At 41.2% G+C, this 22,972-nt stretch overlaps 1 protein-coding gene across 1 annotated transcript in view; it reads left to right on the top strand.

The window, feature by feature from the left end:
* The window catches only part of LOC114225005 (aldehyde oxidase 4-like), a 57,872-nt gene extending 42,547 nt beyond the window's left edge, over window positions 1–15,325 (top strand). Inside the window, 10 exon segments of the mRNA XM_028124341.1 lie at window positions 238–465; window positions 3,050–3,145; window positions 4,678–4,806; window positions 8,087–8,161; window positions 9,125–9,177; window positions 9,608–9,722; window positions 9,908–9,973; window positions 12,113–12,298; window positions 14,266–14,433; window positions 15,272–15,325. Of these exon segments, the coding sequence (XP_027980142.1) occupies window positions 238–465; window positions 3,050–3,145; window positions 4,678–4,806; window positions 8,087–8,161; window positions 9,125–9,177; window positions 9,608–9,722; window positions 9,908–9,973; window positions 12,113–12,298; window positions 14,266–14,433; window positions 15,272–15,325 (1,170 nt within the window).
* Window positions 15,326–22,972: the final 7,647 nt, after the last annotated feature.

The raw sequence follows: 22,972 nt of genomic DNA, 5'->3' as shown, positions 1-22,972 counted from the left end.
ATACACTTACCCTCCAGCCTGGAGCAGATGAAGTGTTCACCAGTAGTTTCTATTGTTATTGTGGTTATTGTTGTTACTGTGATGTTTACATATGTATATTTGCACTTGCATATTTATAGCCATTTAAATAGTTTCCTTTTTTAGAAAAACTTTCTTCATATCAGGTACATAACAAAAACCCATGCTCCACTAATGGAATAAGCATATATCCTTAAAATCCATTTTATTGTTTTTCAGGTTAAAGAAATAAACATGTATGAGACAATCAGCAAAACAACCTACAAGCAGACATTTAATCCAGAGCCCTTGAGAAGATGCTGGAAAGAATGTCTGGAGAAATCTTCATTCTCTGCTAGGAAACTGGCTGCAGAGGAATTTAACAGAAAGAACTACTGGAAGAAGAGGGGGCTTGCCGTGGTCCCCATGAAATTTACCGTTGGGTTCCCTGTGGCCTACTACAATCAGGTGAGGTTGAGAGAGGTGTCCGTCTTCTCACCAGAAGCCCTTTTCCACACGACTGGCTGTCTGAAAACGACCATCTTGTGCAACTAGGGATGGCCCCTGTGGGGAGAAAGAAGAAACCGGGGCAAATTCCTACAGCAGGGAACAAAGCGGGTTTAGGCAAGTGATGGGCACCATAGGTATCAGGGCAGATTAGGTGCGACACAGTACCAGGGGCTCAGAAGGCGATCAATGGGCAAAGTCTAGCTCGAGGGGTCTGACCTTGGGCAGGGCCCCAAACATAAGCACTGGGGCCTGGGGTCTAATTTCAAATCCATGAGAGAATCGGGAGAAATAAGAGGATCTCTTTCTCTCTTTCCTAAATTCTTAGTAGCAGCAGTGGGGTCATTTGAGGACAGAGCTTTCAAAAACACACGAGAACAGACAGAGCCACCCTGTTGGTGCAGGAACTTGGAGTTACTGTGTGAAAGCTTGGTGACTGGTGTGCCTTGTTTTTAGTGTCACCTTGAACAGTGTTTCATGGGGCTCTGCTCTGGATTCTGTCTTATTTTTTGCTTCTATCCGCATCGACCTCTGAAATGTCCCCTTAACAAACCCATGCCGAGGAAGGAATAGAGGCCCCCTTCACGGTATGAATGTCTCTCACCAGATTATCTTCCAGATACACCCTTCCTCAGTGCCCACGAACAAGGCAGAGAGCAAAATGGGAGGGCAAGGGGGGAAGGCCAGGAGCACCGCACCGGTTGGAGCAGCTGCTGTCTTGCCCCCGGGGGGGTGGGGGGCTTCTTAAGCTACAATAACACGCAAGACCCCCTTGAAAGGAAAATTTCTGTGGACTCTCAATGATCACTTACATTATTTATTTTGATGTTATTTAACTGTGAATAATCTCAAAACAAGGAATAAGCTTCTTATAGCTCTTATGCCTTTATAAAATACAAACAAAACTGGAAGTTAAATAAAAATAGTAATATAAATGCCAGTAAGAAAATAGTAACATTAACTTAATGTAGTGGCTTCTTTTTTTTTTTTTTTAAGATTTTATTTATTTGACAGAGAGAGACACAGCGAGAGAGAGAGACCACAAGCAGGGGGGAGTGGGAGAGGGAGAAGCAGGCTCCCCACAGAGCAGGGAGCCCAATGTGGGGCTTGATCTCAGGACCCTGGGATCATGACCTGAGCCGAAGGCAGACGCTTAATGACTGAGCCACCCGGCGCCCCAAGATATGGCTTCTTTAAAACTCAATCCTCACTCACAAAATGATGATAGTTCCGGCTGCTGCTGTACCAGGCATTTTGAAATCTTTATCCTAAATGTCTGCGCAGGGTGTGCTGACTCACCTTCCCACCTCTTGTCTACGATATGCCCCATTAATTAAAGTAGTCCTATTTAGTGGTACAATCATCAACATAGAATGTAACATGGGCTCTGAAAGCATGTGGCAATACTCACTGTTACATGGTTATCCGTTACTCTCGTTAGATTATCATAAGGTGAAAACACAAAGTTTAAAAGTTCTTGTAGAGAACTTGACAGTCCTGAGAATAGAGTCTCATACTCAAGAGACCAGCATAGGTAAATTAGTTGATATTTTCCATACTTGGTAGCAGGGGCACAAGCATCAGCACAGGGGTCGAGGTTCCAAGGAGGCACCTGCAGGATGCTGGGCCACATGCACCAGCTTGAGAGAGGAATTGATGTAAAGAAGAATTCCAGCAACTTGCAAACCACCTAACGTAGGCCAGCCTCCTCCCTCCTAAGGCCTGATTCCTGGAGCCACTTGCACAGACTGTGGGTTCTTCCACTGGAACAGTCAGCCCCAGAGAGAGACAACAGCAGTGAGTTTGAAGAAGACAGCCTGGCATGGGAGTGGAGGACACTGGGCTCAAGTTAGGAGTTGTGGGTTCCAGTCCTGACTCTGTCACAAACTAAGCACCTGGGTCTGGCCATTCTCCTCTCCAGAATTCTGTTCCCCCATGTGCAAAGTGAAGAATTTGGACCAAATCGTTGGATCCCACACCTGGCCAATCATCAAAATCACCTGGGAGCTTAAAAAATAGATGCTTAGGCTCTACCTCCAAACTTCTACTGAGTTGGAATTTCCAGAATGAGACCCATACTTTTTCCCTACCATGATGCTGAAGGTCAGCAACATTCGGAAACCGTTAAAACATCTCAAGGTTCTCCTAGCTCCTCTAGTATCCCAGGCAGTTTGTGCCCAGAAATTTACTCATACAGGTTCTATTTGCTTTAAAATGAATTTTCATGCCTGGAGAGAAGAATAATAAACTATTGTACAAGTTGAGGCTTTGGAGTGGCCTCAGAGCAATGACACAAGGCCTCCAGAAGGCCAGGGACTGGTAGGTGGGGAGATGAGCCACCATGCATACATTGACATTGATGGTTCTCCGGTCTGGGGTTTCTTGACAGGGGTTGTCTGTTGCTACCTGTAAAGGCTTTCTTCCCTAGTGCAAACACTGAGAGATTGGCTCAATAAAGCAAAACTGTTCATCTGGCAACCTCAGCTAAACTCTCTGCAACATTTGGCCTCATCATTTTCCAAACTGGTGTAATTATTTCCCCTAGGCTGCCGCTCTAGTCCACATCTATCTTGATGGCTCTGTCCTGGTGACTCATGGTGGCTGTGAAATGGGACAAGGCCTTCACACCAAAATGATTCAGGTGAGATAAGTGCCCGTCATCACCACTGTAGCAAAGTATAGCCCCTTACAGTCAGCTGAGCAGCTTTTTTCCTGTTAAGCAGGAGAAATACCATCATGCTACATGCATGGATCCACTGTAAGACTCATCTTGATTTCAGGAATGCAGACTGCAGGGGGGTGAGGGAAGCGAGTGTCAGAACTGAGGAAATATGTGATCTTATTCTTCCTGAAAAAAAAAATCAGGTCTTCTGAAAAATGTGATTCCGGTTTTTTGTTTTGTTTTGTTTTGTGATTCCGGTTTTTTTTTAATCTTTTATTTTATTTTATTTATTTATTTGAGATAGAGAATGAGAGATAGAGAACACAAGAGGGAAGAGGGTCAGAGGGAGAAGCAGACTCCCTGCTGGGCAGGGAGCCTGATGTGGGACTCGATCCTGGGACTCCAGGATCATGACCTGAGTCGAAGGCAGTCGCTTAACCAACTGAGCCACCCAGGTGCCCTGTGATTCTGGTTTTTAAAGACAAAATATTTTTCAGCTTTGTGGCACCTGCTCAAAGCAGTACTATGTTAATTCAGATCTTCAATTAAAAATGGATGGGTTGGGCGCCTGGGTGGCTCAGTTGGTTGGGCGACTGCCTTCGGCTCAGGTCATGATCCTGGAGTCCTGGGATCAAGTCCCACATCAGGCTCCCTGCTCGGTGGGGAGTCTGCTTCTCCCTCTGACCCTCCCCCCCCATGCTCTCTCTCTCTCTCTCATTCTCTCTCTCAAAATAAATAAATAAATAAAATCTTTTTAAAAAATGGATGGGTTTAAAAGGATGAGAAATTATGTTCGTAGAATCACAATTTAATTAGGAATGCCACATGACTGGACATTCTGTGTACTAATTCAAAGAAGTGTTTCTAATACTTTTTAAAGAGCAAGTGATTATTTGCTATAGGAAATTTTTCCTTCTTTTTTTAATATTAAATAAGAATTTGTTAAATATGACACCTGAATCAAATTTGGGGAGTGGGTATGTGTGTGGGAGGTGGGGGGAAACAAACCTTCTCTCCCAATGAGAAATAGGGAGAAGATACTTTCCTTAAGGAAATAATAATATTTAATAGAGTGCTTGGAATTAGGAAATTACAAAAATCCACAGGGCCTTCTTTGAACATATCTTGCTTCTTTACAACAAAATCCTTATGCCCTCAAAATTTCCCATAAAAGAACCATAATCTGCTAAATTATCTGTAAATCACAAGCAGATGAAGGTAAAACAATAAGACCAGGCCTCAACCTCGCCTGCTGCATGTGTCCTACTAAGCTAGATGTCCGAGAGTGACCGTACTGCTCTTATGAAACTGGTATAAAAAGTAAGCACGAAAAGATTCTTTGGTTGTTTCAAACTCATAATCCACATATAAAACCCAAGATGTTGTCTTAAATGTTTGTCCCAATAGGACAGTCAGGTTGTATACTCAGTTCAAAAAAAGAACTAAAAAGTTTTAATTTGGGGGGGTGCTTAAAGTCAATGTAACAAAGAATATTCTCCTGCTTCTGGCAGGTGGCTAGTTGAGAACTGAACATCCCCCAGTCGTATATACACCTGTCTGAAACAAGCACCGTCACGGTGCCCAATGCTAGCTTCACGGCGGCGTCAATGGGGACAGACATCAACGGGAAGGCTGTACAGGTGAGTTTTCTTTCAGTTGCCAGTCACTCAGTGACAGTGCTGGAGGAGACCTTGTCCCACCCCTTCTTTTATGGAAGATGAAACTGAGTCCAAGAGAGGTCATGTGGCTGGTTGCAGATTATTCAGCTAATTACCTGCAGAGCCAAGACTCCAAGTCCAGTTTTCTGAGGCTCTCATCTGATGCTCTTTCTGCTGTCCTGGGCTGCTTTTCATAATTAATGTTCGGTTGCATGTAAAACCTGCAACTTTCAGCAACTTCCCGTTAGATGAGAGGATCCCTCCCTGCTCTCACCCCAGCACACCAGAGAAGTGCAGAGTAATCGCATCACTAACAGGACATCCTCATTCCAGGAAGGGCTTGACCTGTCTTTTAACCTCTCTAAGGATCAGTTTCTTCTTCTGCAAAACTTCATCCATCTCATAGAATCACTGGGTGGCTTGCAGAGATCATGCAACAAAGCCACCTCCACCTCCTCCCTTCTCCCTACCCTCCAACCTCCAGAAAACCACTGATTGACCATTAGTCACCCACAAAAGATAAATGCCTAGAATTAAAGAGAAAATTTCAGCCTGTTGAATATGCCCATATATCATGTGAACCTTGGATTCCCAAAGTACATTCCTTGGAACAGTGGTCCCATGACATTCTCAGTGGGAAAAAAGGATTCTGTAGTCAACAAGTTTGGAAAATGTTGCATACAACATCCTACTCATAGAGGCTTGTGATGCATATTAGCATAATAAATGCTCTGACAAGTCCTGCAGTATAGAAACCTCTTTAACTTTGTTTCACTGTTTTACCCAAGCTTGCTTACCCATGAAAACATTTTCATTAATAAAACCCCTCCTAATATCTGTAGAATCAGCACCCAAGAAAAACAGTCCAGGAAGTTCTAATTTGGTTAAAACATGTAGGTGACTGAGTCGGTTTTTCACCTTTTATCTAGATTCTAGTTGCCTTGCAAGCACAGGTGGCACAAAGACACCCAGTGCATGGCTAGACATAATCTCAGGCATTGATAAAGCAGACATACTAAAAAAAGAAAAGAAAAAGGAAACTAAATATTTTTTAAAATATTTTTATATTTTATGGTGAAGAATCATCATAAAAAAGTCATAAATTTGTGTGACTTCTTCACACTTATTTTACTGATCCCACATTGATTTAAGGAACATTTACAGAGGGCCTGCCATGTGCTAGGTAGTATAAGTACTAAGGGTAGGTAAGCAGTAAGTGAAACAGGACAAAGTCCAAAGAGCTTGATCTCATAGAGCTTACATTTAAGCAGTCAATCAATCCTTGAGCCAGGTTGTGAACACAGCAAGAAAAGAAGCCATGCAGGTTATTTGGGAGCAGAGGGAGCTAGCTTACTGTGCTCGAGAAGCTGCAGCAGGCCTGGGGGACTGGAGCAGAGAGAGCAAAAGGGAGCAAGGTAGAAGAGCTAAGAAAGATAGTGGAGGAGTGAGATTGGGGAGTGTATGTTTATTCTTAAAGCTGGATAAGGGGGCTAGTGCCTTATTCTCTTGACTTTTATGTATTTTAATTTTTTCTGTAATGCAAAAACTGGAAAATTTTGTATCTGGCATTTAGAGCTTCAATAGAGGGAGGTGACCCTACCAAGGGATATGAGTTGAGAGAATTCTCCACACAAAGAAAGGAGTTTGGGAGGTCACAAAAGAATGAAATTGTTCTCTGCAGAAGACTGCCAGACTGCGGAGTGTAAAGTTCTGTGTAGGAGTGCAAGGTCAGAACTCGATTAGGAGAAGAATACCTGATATTTGGGCAGGCAGGAACACTGTGACTCCGCTTTGCCTCACTGTGGCCCTCTTTTGGAAGGCACCCATTTGTAATAAGGTCAGTGATTGAAAGCTGAGTGAACCAGCAAAGAGATTTATGAAAACAAGGCGCCTGGGTGGCTCATTTGGTTAGGCGGCTGACTCTTGGCTCAGGTCATGATCTTAGGGTCCTGGGATCGAACCCTGTGTTGGGCTCCCTGCTCAGTAGGGAGTCTGCTTCAGGATTCTCTTTCCCTCTGCCTTCCCCCTACACACTCTCTCTCTGTCTCTCTCTAAAATAAATAAATTTAAAAAAAGAAAGAAAGAAAACAAGGATCTCCCTAACACATGAGAAGCCAGAAACCATTTCCCAAAGAGGGCATGATAGAAAAGAAGGAGCAGAAACTAAGAGGGTGCATGAGAGGTGATCTGAGGCTGAGGCGAGTACATAAGGGCAGGCAAGAACAGATTCATGTTTGAATTAAGGGTGGAAGCCAAGTTGGGGCCCACTGATACCAGGAGTCAGCAGGTGTAATCTCAAGGGTCCAAGAACATCATTTTACTGATGTTTTAAAAATTTAAAAAGCACACTTTGCATCATCAGAATGACCACTTTATAAGTGGAGTGTTGCCATGAGATCTCTTTGCCCACATTTGGGACCAAGAAGTATACTTCGTGTTAAGGCAACAAGAAAAGAGCAGTGATGGACTTCATAAGTAAATGCTGTTTTTTCTTGCCCAGTGAATAGCTGATGATGGCAAGGTATAAAGTGCAGATGAAAATCTAGTGGCAAAAAAAAAAAAAAGAAAAGAAAATCTAGTGGCGATTTACATAAGAAGAATGGAGAGAAAATTTCTCTGTTGGCTGGCACGCAGCGGGCACACTGAACTCCACCGTACGTGGACGAGAGCAGCCAAGTTGGCCGCATTCCAAGCAGCAATTCAGCTTCAGAGAAACAGCATCATCAACCAACTAAATTAATGTTATTTTGAATTTTATTGGTATATAGATTGGTTTGTGTGCTTTGTCATTTTATTTTTGCTTTGGAGGTACAAAAGAGCTAACTCTAAGGAGACTCAACCTAGCTTTATGTCAGCATATATTAAAACAACATTATAATAAAAATAATGGGTTAGCCTGGTGATGGGTATTAAAGAGGGCACATATTGAACGGAGCACTGGGTGTTATATGCAAACAATGAATCATGGAACACTACATCAAAAACTAATGATGTACTGTATGGTGATCAACATAAAATACTAAAATTAAAAACAAAACAAAACAAAAATAATAATGGGCATCAACATCGCAAGATCCACAAGAATATTTGTTTCCTTCAAAGGGGTTCCCTACATTTACTCAACTTTAAGAAACTCTGCCTGGAGGACTAGCAAGCAGGTTCACAAAACTGACAGATTCCCTTTGAATTGGTTTGAATATTTAACATTCTGCTGTTTCCTGTGCCTTTTATTTCTGATGTGATTTCAAATATTTATTTTTAGAATGCCTGCCAAATTCTTATGGCCCGTCTTCAGCCAATCATCAGAAAAAACCCTAAAGGAAGATGGGAGGAATGGGTGAGTATTCTCTTTATTACCCCTGCCAGGAAAAGGCAGATACATCCAGATGGGCAATGGCCCTAAGTGCCTGGGCTGATGGGTGGTGCCCATTCAAGAAACAAAGCATTTATTAACATTTACTTCTGCCTTTCTGAAAAAGCAAAAGCGATGTCTGGATTCATTGAAAATTGACTTTATTTCAGAGCTTGATTTCTCACAGAGCACAGTAACAGCATGGGCTCTAAAGTAAAACACACATTAGGGTTACTGTCCCTGCTCTGTCACTACTAGCTCTGGGAGACAAGTTTCACCCTCAGTGGTTTTCTCACCAGAGCAACAGAGATAATAGCAGTCCTACTATCAAAGGATTACTCTAGTTTTAATACTAATTATTATTATTACCATTAGTATTCTTGTTCCTAGCCCTACCCAGGTTACTCCAGTAGGGAGACAGCCAGTGAAATTATTTGGGAAAAAAGCAGAGTAAAAGTACATACATATATAGACACACACATACACATAGAAACGTGTGTGTATATGTACATATTTTGTATGTAGATACTTACATACAAAAGTACATGAATATGGTGTAGCCCTATCCCAGGGTCCTGGGATGGAGTCCCGCATCAGGCTCCCTGCTCAGTGGGGAGCCTGCTTCTCCCTCTCCCACTCGCCCTGCTTGTGCTCTCTCTCACTGACAAATAAATAAATAAAATCTTAAAAAATTAAATAAAAAGCCAAAAAGGGTTAAAAAATAATAAACTTTACACTGTGCAACCCAAAACAATAGAGGGCCTCCGAGCACAGCTAGCAGCTGCCCCTACACATCTCTCTGGAAAAGCATGACCTGTGGCTTGTACAAGCTGTATATCTCAACTGAGATGAATGTGGGTAGAAAGCTTGCTCCAAACAGGAGGAGGAAGGTATTTTTCATTACTTTCCCTAAATTTATACTTCTTTGTAACCAATCATCTCTTCCAGATTGCAAAAGCCTTCGAAGAATCCATCAGTCTCTCAACTACCGGATATTTCAAGTAAAAGACATTTTTACTTTGGGTTAGATTACAGCTGGGCAGAGATGGTGCATACTCATCAGTCCAAACAGATGCCCAGAGAGCCCGGGAGCTCTCCTGTGTCCCCGCTGTCAGCCCTCAGTCCTGGGTCATGGCAGGGAGGCCTAGGGACTCCACCAGGAGGGACATCATAGCTGTTGGCACACACTCGAAAACCCATTCCACTAACTGCCTCCTGGAGGGTAGGGGTCAGACAGTAGTGTGCCTTCTCCCCGCGCCTGTGGTGGAACTATACAACTCTGATCACACACCCCCCTTGCCAAAGAAGGGGAGGGAGGCCGGCAGCCATGGGGTGGGTGCCCCATTTATCTCCAGGTCCCACAGTACAGTGGCGATGAGACCACTAGTGGGGAAAGGGCCTGTCCTTTTCACTGCTGATTTCTCTTCTCAGAGGCTACCAGACATATATGGACTGGGAGAAGGAGAAAGGTGACCCCTATCCATATTATGTTTATGGAGCATCCTGTTCTGAGGTTGAAGTTGACTGTCTGACTGGGGCTCATAAGGTAAAGAGCAACATTTGTGTTTACCATCTGCATAGTGTAAATACAAACATTGATGTGTTTTCCATGCTGTACATGATAATCAACTTGATCCTTCAGGTGGAAGAACCAGGGACAGATATATAATTTTAGTAAAGATCTATTTTAAATAAATCATATTTTCCACTATATATTTTCTTCTGGAACAGTTCCTCAGGACTGACATCTTCATGGATGCTGCTTTCAGCATAAATCCAGCCGTGGACATTGGACAGGTGCGTGATAACCAGTACCCTCGACCACAGGAACTTTTGATCAATTCCATTCAGAAAAGTATTTCCCAGAATCCTCCAAATGTTGTTTACACCTGGTGCAAGTACTCTGCAGTATATATTATATATTGTACATACACACACGCAAATAGATAAAATATTGGAAGAAAATTCAAGAAAAAGTTAACAATCATTGTCTTTGTGTGGCAGGAATATGTGTGACTTATCCTGCTTTATAATTCTCCGTGCCTTCTAATTTTTCTTCATGAATATTAATATGTTTATAATTAGGGAACACTATATAAATACATAATAATAAAGTTACATTAGTATTCATATTAATATTAAATTTAAACAGATTGCAACTTAGGGAAATATAAAAGAAAAAGAAATACTTAAACATAATTTTTTGCCTCCTGATGAATTTAATTCTGATTTTGATCTTGCAAACAATAAAATTAATTCACCAAAAGTCTTTTTGAACTTTGAGTTAAAACCTTTCCAGCTGTTGGTATAGCTTTGCTTTTTTCTAGCCTTGTTACTGAAGGTGGAGCCAGTGGACCAGCCACATCAGTCCACCCCAGACCTACTAACCGGCCCCCAGGTGAGGCAGGGCAGCTGGTCCCCGGTGTCCACCTGAGTAGCACGCTGGAGTAGTTGAGCAGCTTGGCGTCACACCTGACAGACACATGGTGCTTTCATCTGCCAACAGGTCCCCAACATCCTAAGTCCTAAGAAATTGGTTTACCTGGGTTGGCCATTGGGCTTTATAAGGAACAATTTTATTGATCCCTCTGTGCTTCTCAAAATGTGGTCCTCAGATTCTGCAACAGAAGAACTTGTGTTTATTGGAAACATGGATTCCTGTACCCAGGAATTCAGCCCAAGCTTAGACTTACTCCATCTTAACTTTCCGGGGCTGAGACAGAAACCGGCACATTTAACCTGTACCTGAAATTCATCTTAAGTCTGTAAAGTTTGAGAACCACAGCTCACCCAGTCCTTGCCTCCCCTTCCCTTTCTTACCCCTCCTCCCAGCTCCTCTCTGCCTCTTTATTGTTTAAGCAAAGGCAGAAAGGGAGATGTCATGATCAGGAAAACCCTACATTTGTCTCATTAGAAAAGGAAAGAACACTAGAAGTATGTTAGACTTGATCTCTTAGACTTCGATCTTTTCCTTTAGGGACAAGCATTTGGAAATATCCAAATATAGAATTTAGATTTGTATACGTTATTCCTTAATTTTACATTTTCAATAAAATGCAAACTATAACTCTCCTTCAATTCTTTAACCTCCAGGCAAACACCCCTCAAGCCTTTTTCCTAGGGCGTATTAGTTTGTAAATAGAACTCAACATGACATTTAATAAAAAATATTTAATTTAATAAAAGTTTTTTCTATCCCATCTTGTTTAACATTTATCTACTGTACATGGTAATTTATAAAGGGAAGTAAAGAAATCCAGATATTATAATAACCTACAGTGTTCCATTTATTCTAGTTCATGTTCCTTTAATGTTAGCTTCTTTTCCCTCTAATTCAACAGACATTTATTAAGAACCTATGTGCCAGACCTCATGCTAATAACAGAATACAAGAAGGCCAAGGCCTCAAAATGCTCATAAACATGAGAGAGAGCAAGACGGAAGATGTGAACAAGGAAAATACCCTCTGAGAGCCACCATGATGGGTGAATGTGTTCAAGATGCAGTGAGCCTAGAGGAAGTAGTTTCTAAATCCACCATGGAGGTGGTAGGAGGATCCAAAAGGCTCCAAATAGGCAGGAACTTGGAGGATAAATAGGAATTCTCCAGGGGGACAAGCTGAGGTGGGGAGCAGTGAAGAGAGTCAGGGGAAACCACAATACAAAGACTTGGAGGTCTGAATGAAATCTGGTGGGCTTGAGAATTACCCGGAACTTGTCCACTGTCAGGTGCCTGGAGGGTGGGTCACCTGGGCAAGAAGAACTAGGGATGAGGCCAGGCAGGAGGGCAAGCACCAGACCCTGAAGGACCCTTTGTAAGTCCACCCCAGCCTGTCAAGAATGACTCACTATGGTTCGGAGCTCCATTTTCAGTCACATTTGAATATTTATTCAATCAATATCATGTACTTATAAGTTGTGAAATTTTTGCCTGTAGATTGAAGGAGCATTTATCCAAGGCATGGGATTCTATACCATAGAGGAACTGAAATATTCCCCGGAAGGTGTGCTCTACTCTTGAAGTCCAGATGACTACAAAATCCCGACTGTCACTGAGATTCCAGAAGAGTTCTATGTCACTTTGGTGCATTCCCGAAATCCCACAGCCATCTACTCATCCAAGGTAAGGAAACAAGACCTCTATATTAGTTTGTAGGGCTACCATAACAAAGTACCACTCACTGGGTGGCCTAAACAACAGGGATATATTTTCTCACGCTTCTGGAGGCTAGAAGTCCGAGATCAAGGTTTGATTTCTTCTGAGACCTCTCTGTGGCTTGCAGATAGCCACCTTCTCACCACGTCCTCCCATGGTTATCCCCTCTGTGGGCACATGTCTGATGTCTCTCTCTGTATGTCCTAATTTCCTTTTCTTATAAAGACACCATTCATATTGGATTAGGGCCCACCCTAAAGACCTCATTTTAACTTAATTTCACCTCTTTAAAGACCTTATCTCCAAATATGGTCACAGTCTGAGGTAGGGGGTTAGGACTTCAAAATACGAATTTTGAGGGAGCACATTTCAGTCTATAACAACCTACTCTTTCAAGAAATAATGAAATAGTCCCCTGAATTTACTTACTTCTTTGAATTGAAAATCCCAACAAGAAAAGGGAAAAGAAAAGCAAATTCATGGCAGAGTGGTGCTTATTGACTTCAGAAGACTGAGTAGACTCTTCACTCATGAGAGAGATCATGAAACAAATTTAATCAAACAAGAAAGATCAACATCTTGGGTCATTAAGCTAAGTGCTACCATGAGATAAAACTGAAATTGTAGGCAGATTTCACCAGCCCAGAACTTTCTTTTCTACACTCTTCTCGCATGTTCTCCAGACTCAATTCTTTCTTGTTTATCTTCCTCTCTCCACACCTCCCCAAACTGGAACAGGCTTTCAAACAAGTTTCTATTTGCTGAGCTGTTAATAGTTGCTGATATAAGAGGTATTGACCCTACGTTCCTTGGAGCATATGGGCTCTAACTGGCCCATAAACACCTATGGTGAGGCTTCTTGAACACAAATGAGCAAAAAAAACACAACTTCCCCCAACTTAACGTTCTATTCTGAGCCCACATCTGACCAGACAGATGGCAGGCTACCCTTAGATTTTTCAGGAAATTGCCTCTCCTTCTTAAAAGTAGGTCAAGATTGTTCCTATCTGATTGGCCTCTATCTCTACTTCTGCACCAGGAGCATCTCTAAAGACCATCCTGACACAGGGTGCAATCCTGCCTTTTAGGGTCTAGCCACCTCCCTGCCAGTTTGCTCCAAATAGGACATAAGACCTTTCTGCTCTCTTCCTCCTCACTTCAGAGGAAACCCCTCCTTCTACCAGCTCTACCTCCTTCTACATTTGCTTTAGAGTAAAAATCAAAGCCAGGGATAGGCTTTATTTGCTTGGAGATAAAGGCCAGTCTCCCCACTACGGCCCTGAGCACAGACCACAGACCAGATTACTTTGAAGGAAGAAAGAAGAAAAATCAGTACAAACAAGCATTGGTGAATCATTCAAAATATAATACCACTACAGTGTTAATTCGGAAACATCCAACACACACCAGGGAAGTTAGCACACATGTAACTTCAGCAGCTCACTCTTAAGAGTCAGCCACCTCACTGTCTTTAAAGCTCAGCCACAAAGATTGTGGTTGTTTTGTTTGGGTTTTGAGTTAAACAAAAATGGTCTGGAGCCCAAAGTGGAATATTCTAGAGTGCACCAAGGGCTTTGGTCTTCAGGATTTTACCTGGGCCGAGGAACAGGAGGTTTTAGCTGCCCCACTATCCTGATGTTGTGGGGCATTTTCATGAGCTACTTTGAGGAGGACCCCACACACAAATCAACAAGGGGCAGGGGGATTCGGTTCTGGCAATTCAGACACTCCATTCTAAGGATTATGCAGCCAAAAGAGGTGAGAGAGTGTGTGCATGTGTGCATGTGTGTGCGTGCGTGCATGTGCACATGTGCATGTGTGTGTATACGTGTTTATGCGCACATCTGTGTGTATGCACATGTGCGTGTGTGCGTGTGCACAAATTTGTCCCAAGAGAACCATGCATTTCTGACAGCCTTTTGCCCTCCTCTCAGGGCTTGGGTGAGGCTGGAATGTTCTTGGGATCCTCCGTGTTGTTCGCCATATTTGATGCAGTGACTGCTGCCCGCAAAGAGAGGGGGCTGACCACGACCTTCACCCTGAATAGCCCAGCAACTCCTGAGTTTATTAGGATGACTTGTGTGGATCTGTTTACTGACATGGTAAGGGTGGTGAGGAGAGGTCCTTGTTGTAATCACCACTTACCTGGACTTTCAGGTTCTTAGTATGGATTTGGTAACAATGATAAAACCCCAGGGCAGGTTCACCTTTTCCAATGAAAATTCTTGCTCTGCCTCTACCTGCTACTACCTATATACTTTAAAGCAACTGCAAAGTGAGTGAACCTCTTCAAATGATGGTTTGTTTCAGACCCCAAAGAAAAGCAGACTCAATTGAGCCAGTGCTAGTAGCAAATCCACATGGTAGCTAACTTCTTGAAACATTTTATCAAAATGCAGTTGATGTGGTATTGTGATCACCTAAATAACTAGATTAGATGAAATGGATATCTGATCTGGTCAATTATTCAGAAAGCATTTGTTAAGCAAACTAGTAAAAATAATTCAAATTAAAATATGAAAATCTGGGCACTCTTTGATATGCCTTGTGATGACACACTAATAGAACACAGTTTCATTTTCCATCTGCTGAAAATATGTCTAGAACTATCATTAGAGACTCTTCCTACTATTTTTGCTTACTGCAGCCCTAACCGAAGGTCTGGTATAATATTAGATTGCACTTTATGCCTTTGAAAGTACAGGGCTTCTGAATAAGATGCATCATATCCCAAACATAAGAAGTTTATGAGGCTAAAGAGATTTATGACTCAAGAACTGAAAGGAATAGGAAAACTATATATTTTTGATAAGAATAAAATGGACGTTGACTTGTTCTTTTTTAAAAAACAATTTTTCTTCTAAATTACAAGTTTTTCATATATAACATTTTATTAATAATTATCTTCCCTCTTTTGATTTTTTTTTTTTTTTTTTTTACATTCCTAGAGATGATCCTTCAACATTTACACCTTGGTCCATCCATGTGTCTTAATCCTATGTTTCTCTTAGAAAATGAAAGAATACATGATTGACCTTAAAATTTTCAAACCAGAGCAAAGTATAGACAGGCTCCTGATTGTCAAGGATAATTTTAGTATCTTTTAGTTATTCTCTGTGGTGTAGGTCGCTGCATGATTATATTTTAGGACATAAATTTATACCAAAAGATATAATGAAGCTTAGAATAAAAAATTCTTCTTTTCATTTGTATTATCTTGAAGATCTACAACATCATGACTTTAAAACATGGTGGAGTTTTCATTACCATGGAACAACTCAAGAAACTACTCATGCTTTGTTCTTCAGAAATCTGATCGTCCCTAAAATCATCCAACCCCAAAATTCTCAGGATTGGATCCCCAAAGCCAACGATATGATGATGATAACCAGCTCACCTGGAAAAATCCATGATTGATAGTGTTTTGCCAATTTCTGTGGTGTAAAGACACCCACCTTGGCCAATTCCAAGCCACTAACAATGAGGTCTCTAAACATGGGGTTGGAAGAAATGTCCATAATTGGCTTTTGTGATCTCCAGCACTGCAAGCCTACCACAATCCTCATGTTCCTACCACTGCTGTGTGGCCTGTTTAGATGAGGCTTAGGGTTGTAAACCATCCAAAGTCTCCAGCTGGTCCTCACCTGCCATGAGCTGTGCTCCTCCTACAGTGTCTTCCTCTCCTGGGAAACCACATAGAGTTAAACAATGATTTCAAATCATTCTGCAGTCCCTTGCTTTGACTTAGTGTCTAAAAGATGAAATCAGCACTACCTTCCTTTTGCCATTTCAGAGGAACCCAAAAGTCCTGAGGGGGGTTTTTTTGTTTGTTTTTTGGGGTTTTTTTTTAGTTATTTCTTAGCTATTTTACATTGCATTTTCCTAAGGAAATGCAGGGTTATGCCAGAGAAGATGTTTGGTCCCTATGAGTTTTGAAACAAAATAAACAATCTAAATCACTTGTCGGAATCTGTGTGCTAGATATTAAAGCTCTGCATTTATTAATAGTAATTCTGTGGTGGAAAAATAAGCATGAATGACTGTTCATGTGTGTTTGAGACCAAATTGGAGGAAGAGAAGGCTGGCAGTAGAAAGGAAAGGCTTCTTTCCAAACTAAAGTCTCACCAGTCAGTGTCTCTTATTCTAAGAGAAGCGTGTGTATATGTGTATGTGTCTGTGTGTGTGTACATATATTTTTAAATGTCTGTTTGAATTCATCCAATAATTTAGTTTGCCTAGAACCCAACCCACACAAACTCATTGTGCCAGACAGAACAGCAAAAATAGGATTACTGATATATTTTTCTAGTGGTAAAATAGGAAGACATATTTATCACAGACACAAATTAATTTAAAAAAGTATTATACTTCACAGACCATGTGGTCAAAACCTCTGAAAACGCAGAAATTGAATTTTTGCAAAATAAGTCTGATCACTTCAGCAGTACTTAATTAACTTGAAGAATTGGGTTTTGGGCTAAAGTATTCACGAAAATAGTACATTTTATAGGATAGCAGTTTCCAAACATAGGATTAAAATTCTAATGCCCTTAAAATTTGACAGTTTTTAGTATCTATTATATTAAAACTTAATCCATAATACTAATTTAGATAAGTATCTTAAAATTTAATTATTGACTGTCTAATTTTAAAGTGTTATCACAGTGAGAGTTGCACAGAAGTGTAAGATACGATCTTTCTAACCAGTGATCTGTAAATGGTCAAGAGCCCTTTCGATGATGAAAATGCATAATCATTATTAACTTTGGGCAAAACTGCCATTGCTTCTTACTTAGAAACCCGCCATGGCTATTGCTTAATTGCGGGTTCAATAAAAGTTCATCAGAAGAGAAGTAACACGTGCCATGCTCCTCCTTGCTCCGTTGCACCTGCGAGGTCAAGGACATCTTACTTCTCCTGTAACAAAAGCTTATGAAGGACTGGTCTTGTACCGTCTGACAAAAACACTGGGCAAATGGAGCTGAGTGAGTAGTAGTAGGGAGGGATTTGATTTCTGTTCAGTGTCTTGAACCTGCCGACACTCACATGCTCTCAGGTTTTAGAAATGGGATTGGTCAAAAAGAGGGCTGGGACGGAAGGCCTGGGACATCTACAGTGTTTCTTTTGAGGAAAAAATCTTTAAATCTTCTGTACTTGATGCTTTCAGTGGTATACATTGGCCAAATTCCTCACAGTATCAGAACACATGGAATCACAGGCTAAGTTTTCTGGAAGCAGATGCCGAGACAGAGTGTGGGGAGCAGGGTGTTTTTCAGGGATCAACACCTGAGACAGGAAGGTAGGAGAAGCAGAATCGGGCAGAGAGAGAAATCAAGCAAGACCCTGGAGGCATCAGGAACTCAGCATGGAGCCTTGGAACAAGCACTGCCCCCACGACTTGTCCCTGTTAGGCTGAAATGGACAGGCCTGTGTACCCCCCAGTCACTCAGTCATGGGTGGGCTTGTCCCAGGAAGGGCACAACCTTGAGGAAGGAGGCTCTCTGCCCTCGAGGCTGACCCTGAGGGAGCTCCCTTCTATTTGCTAGATGGGATGCTGCCCAATTCATGAACTGTTGCAGAAAGCCAATTAGATCCTTACATTTACTCAGTTGAATTTTATTTTTTAACAGTATCATGTGTCAAATACATAATATAAAGTATCTTAAACTATGGTTTCCATCTTTTCATTATTTTGCTGGTTCATTATTTTTGCTGGTTTCAGGGATGAGTAATTTCATTTCTTCTCTTAATTTTAAGGTTCTACTATACCATTGGTTATACATTTTCATTTACTTTAAGAAACAAACACATATTTGAAAACAAGATACCAGTATTCACCCATGAAAAGTTACTCTCCCGGCCTCCTGCTCTGTCCCCATATTTCCACCATTTGCCCCAGTGAAATAATACTTTTGTAACTTTTATTTTCCCCTCTCCCCAGCAACCCCCAACCCTTAAGTTGTTGAGGCTGTGGTCTAGTTTAGTCCCAGACTATTAATTGAATTTCCTTTACTATATGACTCTTTCACATTTATATTATACTTTCCCTAATAGCCTGCCCTATCCACTTAGACTTCCTCTCCCCTTTCCCTTTCCATCTGAATTACTTTATTGTTTGATCCTTTTCTCAGATGGGTTTTGGTCTTTCTCCAGAAGGGAAGAGGATATTTTGCTTCACCTTCATGGTCCCCATTGCCCTTCTTTCCTCCCAGAAACCTCCTGCTCTCTAGCCGTGACTGCAGCAGCCAGAAGCTCGATGCTGGGAAGCAGGTGCTCACCAGACGCAGAATCTGCAGGTGCATTGATCTAGAGCTAGGACCTGGGAGGAGAAGGTCAAAACAGTTGAGACTAGAGGGTCTGAATATAGGTGTTTAATGACCAACCCAAGAGTCCTAAAAGCGCCCTATTATCGGTCTGCTTGCCTGTGTTTTGCCTTTGGGTTTTGAAGAGCTCACCACAGAAGGCAACACCCTAGGGACACTGAAGTCATGGCCAGTACTTTTCCATTTACATCCGTGAACAGGATTTGTTGCAGGTTTTTTCCAGAAAGAGGTTTGTTTGGATTGTTGGGGAGGACAGTGTCACATGCAATATTAATTCTTCCACTGGGTAACGGGAACTTTTTAATGTAATTCTAAGACCTTTTCTTATAACAAACATAGAACCTCATCGGTCAATATATGTCAAGTTTCTCTCACCAGAATAATCCATTTTAAAATGAAGAAATTTAGCATTCCCTTTTTATAAAGGAAAAAAAAAAACAGTGGTGGCTTTTTTTCCTTTGTCTTGACTAAGATCTGAGAGTCAGAAAACCTTGGCAGAGACTGCATGCTACCTTCATACTGTGGGCAACGTTTTGTTCACTCTGCAGTGAGTCATTTTTACACTGAGTTCCCCAAAACCCTGGGGCCTTCTGAAAGAGAGAAAACCAAGGACTTCAGGCCTCACCCCCAGCCCTCTGGGCTAAGCAGTAACCCTTTTGTTTAATTTGTTTACACTTTACAAGATTTCATTCAAACAAAAGTTTCCCTGGCTGAAACAAGCTTGAAAAACACTTCTCTAAAGCCATTCAAGGTCAGATTTCAGTTTCCCAGCAATTAATGTATTTGGTTCCGTAATTCAAACTACTTTTATATCTTCCAAATTTAATACCATAATCACACTTTACTACCCTAAAACTGTTCTTCTATGTTAAATGGCTTATATTTTTTTAATTTTTTATTGTTATGTTAATCACCATACATTACATCATTAGTTTTTGATGTAGTGTTCCATGATTCATTTTTTGTGCATAACACCCAGTGCTCCATGCAGAATGTGCCCTCTTTAATACCCATCACCAGGCTAACCCATCCCCCCACCCCCCTCCCCTCCAGAACCCTCAGTTTGTTTTTCAGAGTCCATTGTCTCTCATGGTTCGTCTCCCCCTCCAACTTACTCCCCTTCATTCTTCCCCTCCTGCTATCTTCTTCTTCTTTTTCTTTTTTCTTAACATATGTTGCATTATTTGTTTCAGAAGTATAGATTTGTGATTCAACAGTCTTGCACAATTCACAGCACTCACCATAGCACATACCCTACCCAATGTCTATCACCCAATCGGCTTGTATTTTATGTTGACACTGAAGGATTTATTCCTATAAGTATTTTGAAACCCCATGATCCATGCCTTTCATTGTCAGTGTGCATGCTCCTGTCAATAGGAACCATGAGCTCTTGGTGTTCGCTAGTTTCCCTCTCCTAGGGGCAGAGCCAGGTGGCGAACGGACTGTGGACCCTGAAAAACAATCCCTGTGTCACTTTTCTCCTAAATGGAAGCAGCCATAAGAAGAGCCTCTGTCTCCCCAGGCTGCCTCCCCTCCATTCCTAGATCTAACAGAATCAGCTCCCACTCTTCTGTCAGGACTAGATGTCCCTTTCTCAGGCCTTCCCTGATCCCCCTCCCCAAAACAAAGCTAATTCTCCTGCTCTGTGCTTCTCACAATGATAAATATTTAATGGTATGTCAGTACCTACTGGGTGAAGGAATGAATGAATCACTAATTCCTCCTTCACTTAAAAGTATCTTAGGTAACCAACCAGGCATATATTCATTCCCTCAGTAAACAAGTTGTCATTCATGCTGAGCACTGTGGGGGATATAACCAGCTATTCTAACTTCCAAGAGCTTGCTACCTAATTGGGGAACATGAGATACAAACATCAAGTAGACAACCAACTATTAGTGGCAGATAAGAGGCTAGTTTCCTGGTTCCCGGTTTATTAAATGAAAAGTAAAGAAGCAGTTGGTTGGATCTGCAGGTGCTTTTAGAATTGACAGAAAGAAGAGAGAGTGAAAATGAAAACACAACTCTGTAAAACCTTTGGGCTGCAGCAAAGGTGGTCCTAAGAGGGAAGTACATAGCAATACAAGGCTTTCTCAAGAAACAAGTAAAGTCTCAATACACAACATAACCTTACACCTAAAGGAGCTGGAGAAAGAACAGCAAATAAAGCCTGAACCCAGCAGGAGAAGAGAAATAATAAAGATTAGAGCAGAAATCAATGAACTAGAAACCAGAAGAACAGTAGAACAGATCAACAAAACTAGGAGCTGGTTCTTTGAAAGAATTAATAAGATTGATAAAACCCTAGCCAGACTTATCAAGATCAAGAAGAAAAGAGAAAGGACCCAAATTAATAAAATCATGAATGAAAGAGGAGAGATCACAACCAACACTGAAGAAATGCAAACAATTATAAGAACATATTATGAGCAACTATATGCCAACAAATTAAGCAACCTGGAAGAAATGGATGCATTCCTAGAGACGTATAAACTACCAAAACTGAAACAGGAAGAAATAGAAAACCTGAACAGACCCATAATGAGCAAGGAAATTGAAGCCTTAATCAAAAATCTCCCCAAAACAAGAGTCCAGGGCCAGATGGCTTCCCAGGGGAATTCTACCAAACATTTAAAGAAGACTTAATATCTATTCCTCTGAAGCTGTTTCAAAAAAAATAGAAATGGAAGGAAAACTTCCCAATTCTTTCTATGAGGCCAGCATTACCTTGATCCCAAAGCCAGACAAAGATCCCATCAAAAAGAATTACAGACAAATATCCCTGATGAACATGGATGCAAAAATTCTCACCAAGATACTAGTCAATTGGATCCAACAGTACATTAAAGGGATTATTCACTACAACCAAGTAGGATTTATTCCCGGGGTGTAAGGATGGTTCAACATCTGCAGATCAATCAGTGTGATACACTACATAAAGAAAGGACAAGGACCATATGATCCTCTCAACAGATGCAGAAAAAGCATTTGACAGAGTACAGCATCCTTTCTTGATTAAAACACTTCACAGTGTAGGGATAGTGGGAACATACTCAATAATATAAAAGCCATCTATGAAAAGCCCACAGTGAATATCATTCTCAATGGAGAAAAACTGAAAGCATTTCCCCTAAGGTTGGGAACACAGCAGGGATGTCCACTATCACCACTGCTGTTCAGCATAGTACTAGAAGTCCTAGCCTCAGCAATCAGACAACAAAAAGAAATAAAAGGCATCCAAACAGGCAAAGAAGAAGTCAAATTTTCACTCTTTGCAGATGACATGATACTCTATGTGGAAAACCCAAAAGACTCCACCCCAAAATTGCTAGAACTCCTACAGGAATTCAGCAAAGTGGCAGGATATAAAATCAATGCACAGAAATCAGTTGCATTTCTATACACTAACAATGAGACAAAAGAAAGAGAAATTAAGGAATAGATCCCATTTACAATTGTACCAAAAACCATAAGATACCTAGGAATAAACCTAACGAAAGAGGTAAAGGATCTGTACTCTGAAAACTATAGAACACTCATAAAAGAAATTGAGGAAGTCACAAAAAATGGAAAAATGTTCCATGCTCATGGATCAGAAGAACAAATATTGTTAAAATGTCTATGCTTCCTAGAGCAATCTATACCTTCAATGCAATCTCTATCAAAATACTATCAACATTTTTCACAGAGCTGGAACAAATCCTAAAATTTGTATGGAACTAGAAAAGACCCCAAATGGCCAAAGGAAAGTTCAAAAGGAAAACTAAAGCTGGTGGCTTCACAATTCCAGACTTCAAGCTCTATTACAAAGCTGTAATCATCAAGACAGTACGGTACTGGCACAAAAACAGACACATAGATCAATGGAACAGAATAGAGGACCCAGAAATGGACCCTCAACTCCAAGGTCAACTAATCTTCGACAAAGCAGGAAAGAATGTCCAATGGAAAAAAGACAGTCTCTTCAACAAATGGTGTTGGGAAAATTGAACAGCCACATGCAGAAGAATGAAACTGGACCATTTTCTTAAATCATACACAAAAATAAACTCAAAATGGATGAAAGGCCTAAATGTGAGATAGGAATCCATCAAAATCCTAGAAGAGAACTGTTGCCTGTGCAACAGGCTCCCTGTGCAGCAACCTCTTTGATCTCGGCCACAGCAATTTCTGGCTAGACATGTTTCCAAAGGCAAGGGAAACAAAGGCAAAAATGAACTATTGGGACTTCATCAAGATAAAAAGCTTTTCCACAGCAAAGGAAACAGTCCACAAAACCAAAAACAGCCTACAGAATGGGAGAAGATATTTGCAA

This window comes from Eumetopias jubatus, unplaced genomic scaffold (genome assembly GCF_037043125.1).
Source record: "Eumetopias jubatus isolate StellerSeaLion01/CBP00866 unplaced genomic scaffold, mEumJub1_p1.0 scaffold_3, whole genome shotgun sequence".
Classification (NCBI taxonomy): domain Eukaryota; kingdom Metazoa; phylum Chordata; class Mammalia; order Carnivora; family Otariidae; genus Eumetopias; species Eumetopias jubatus.
Note: the sequence above shows the minus strand (reverse complement) of the source record. Positions and strands in the feature narration are given on the sequence as shown.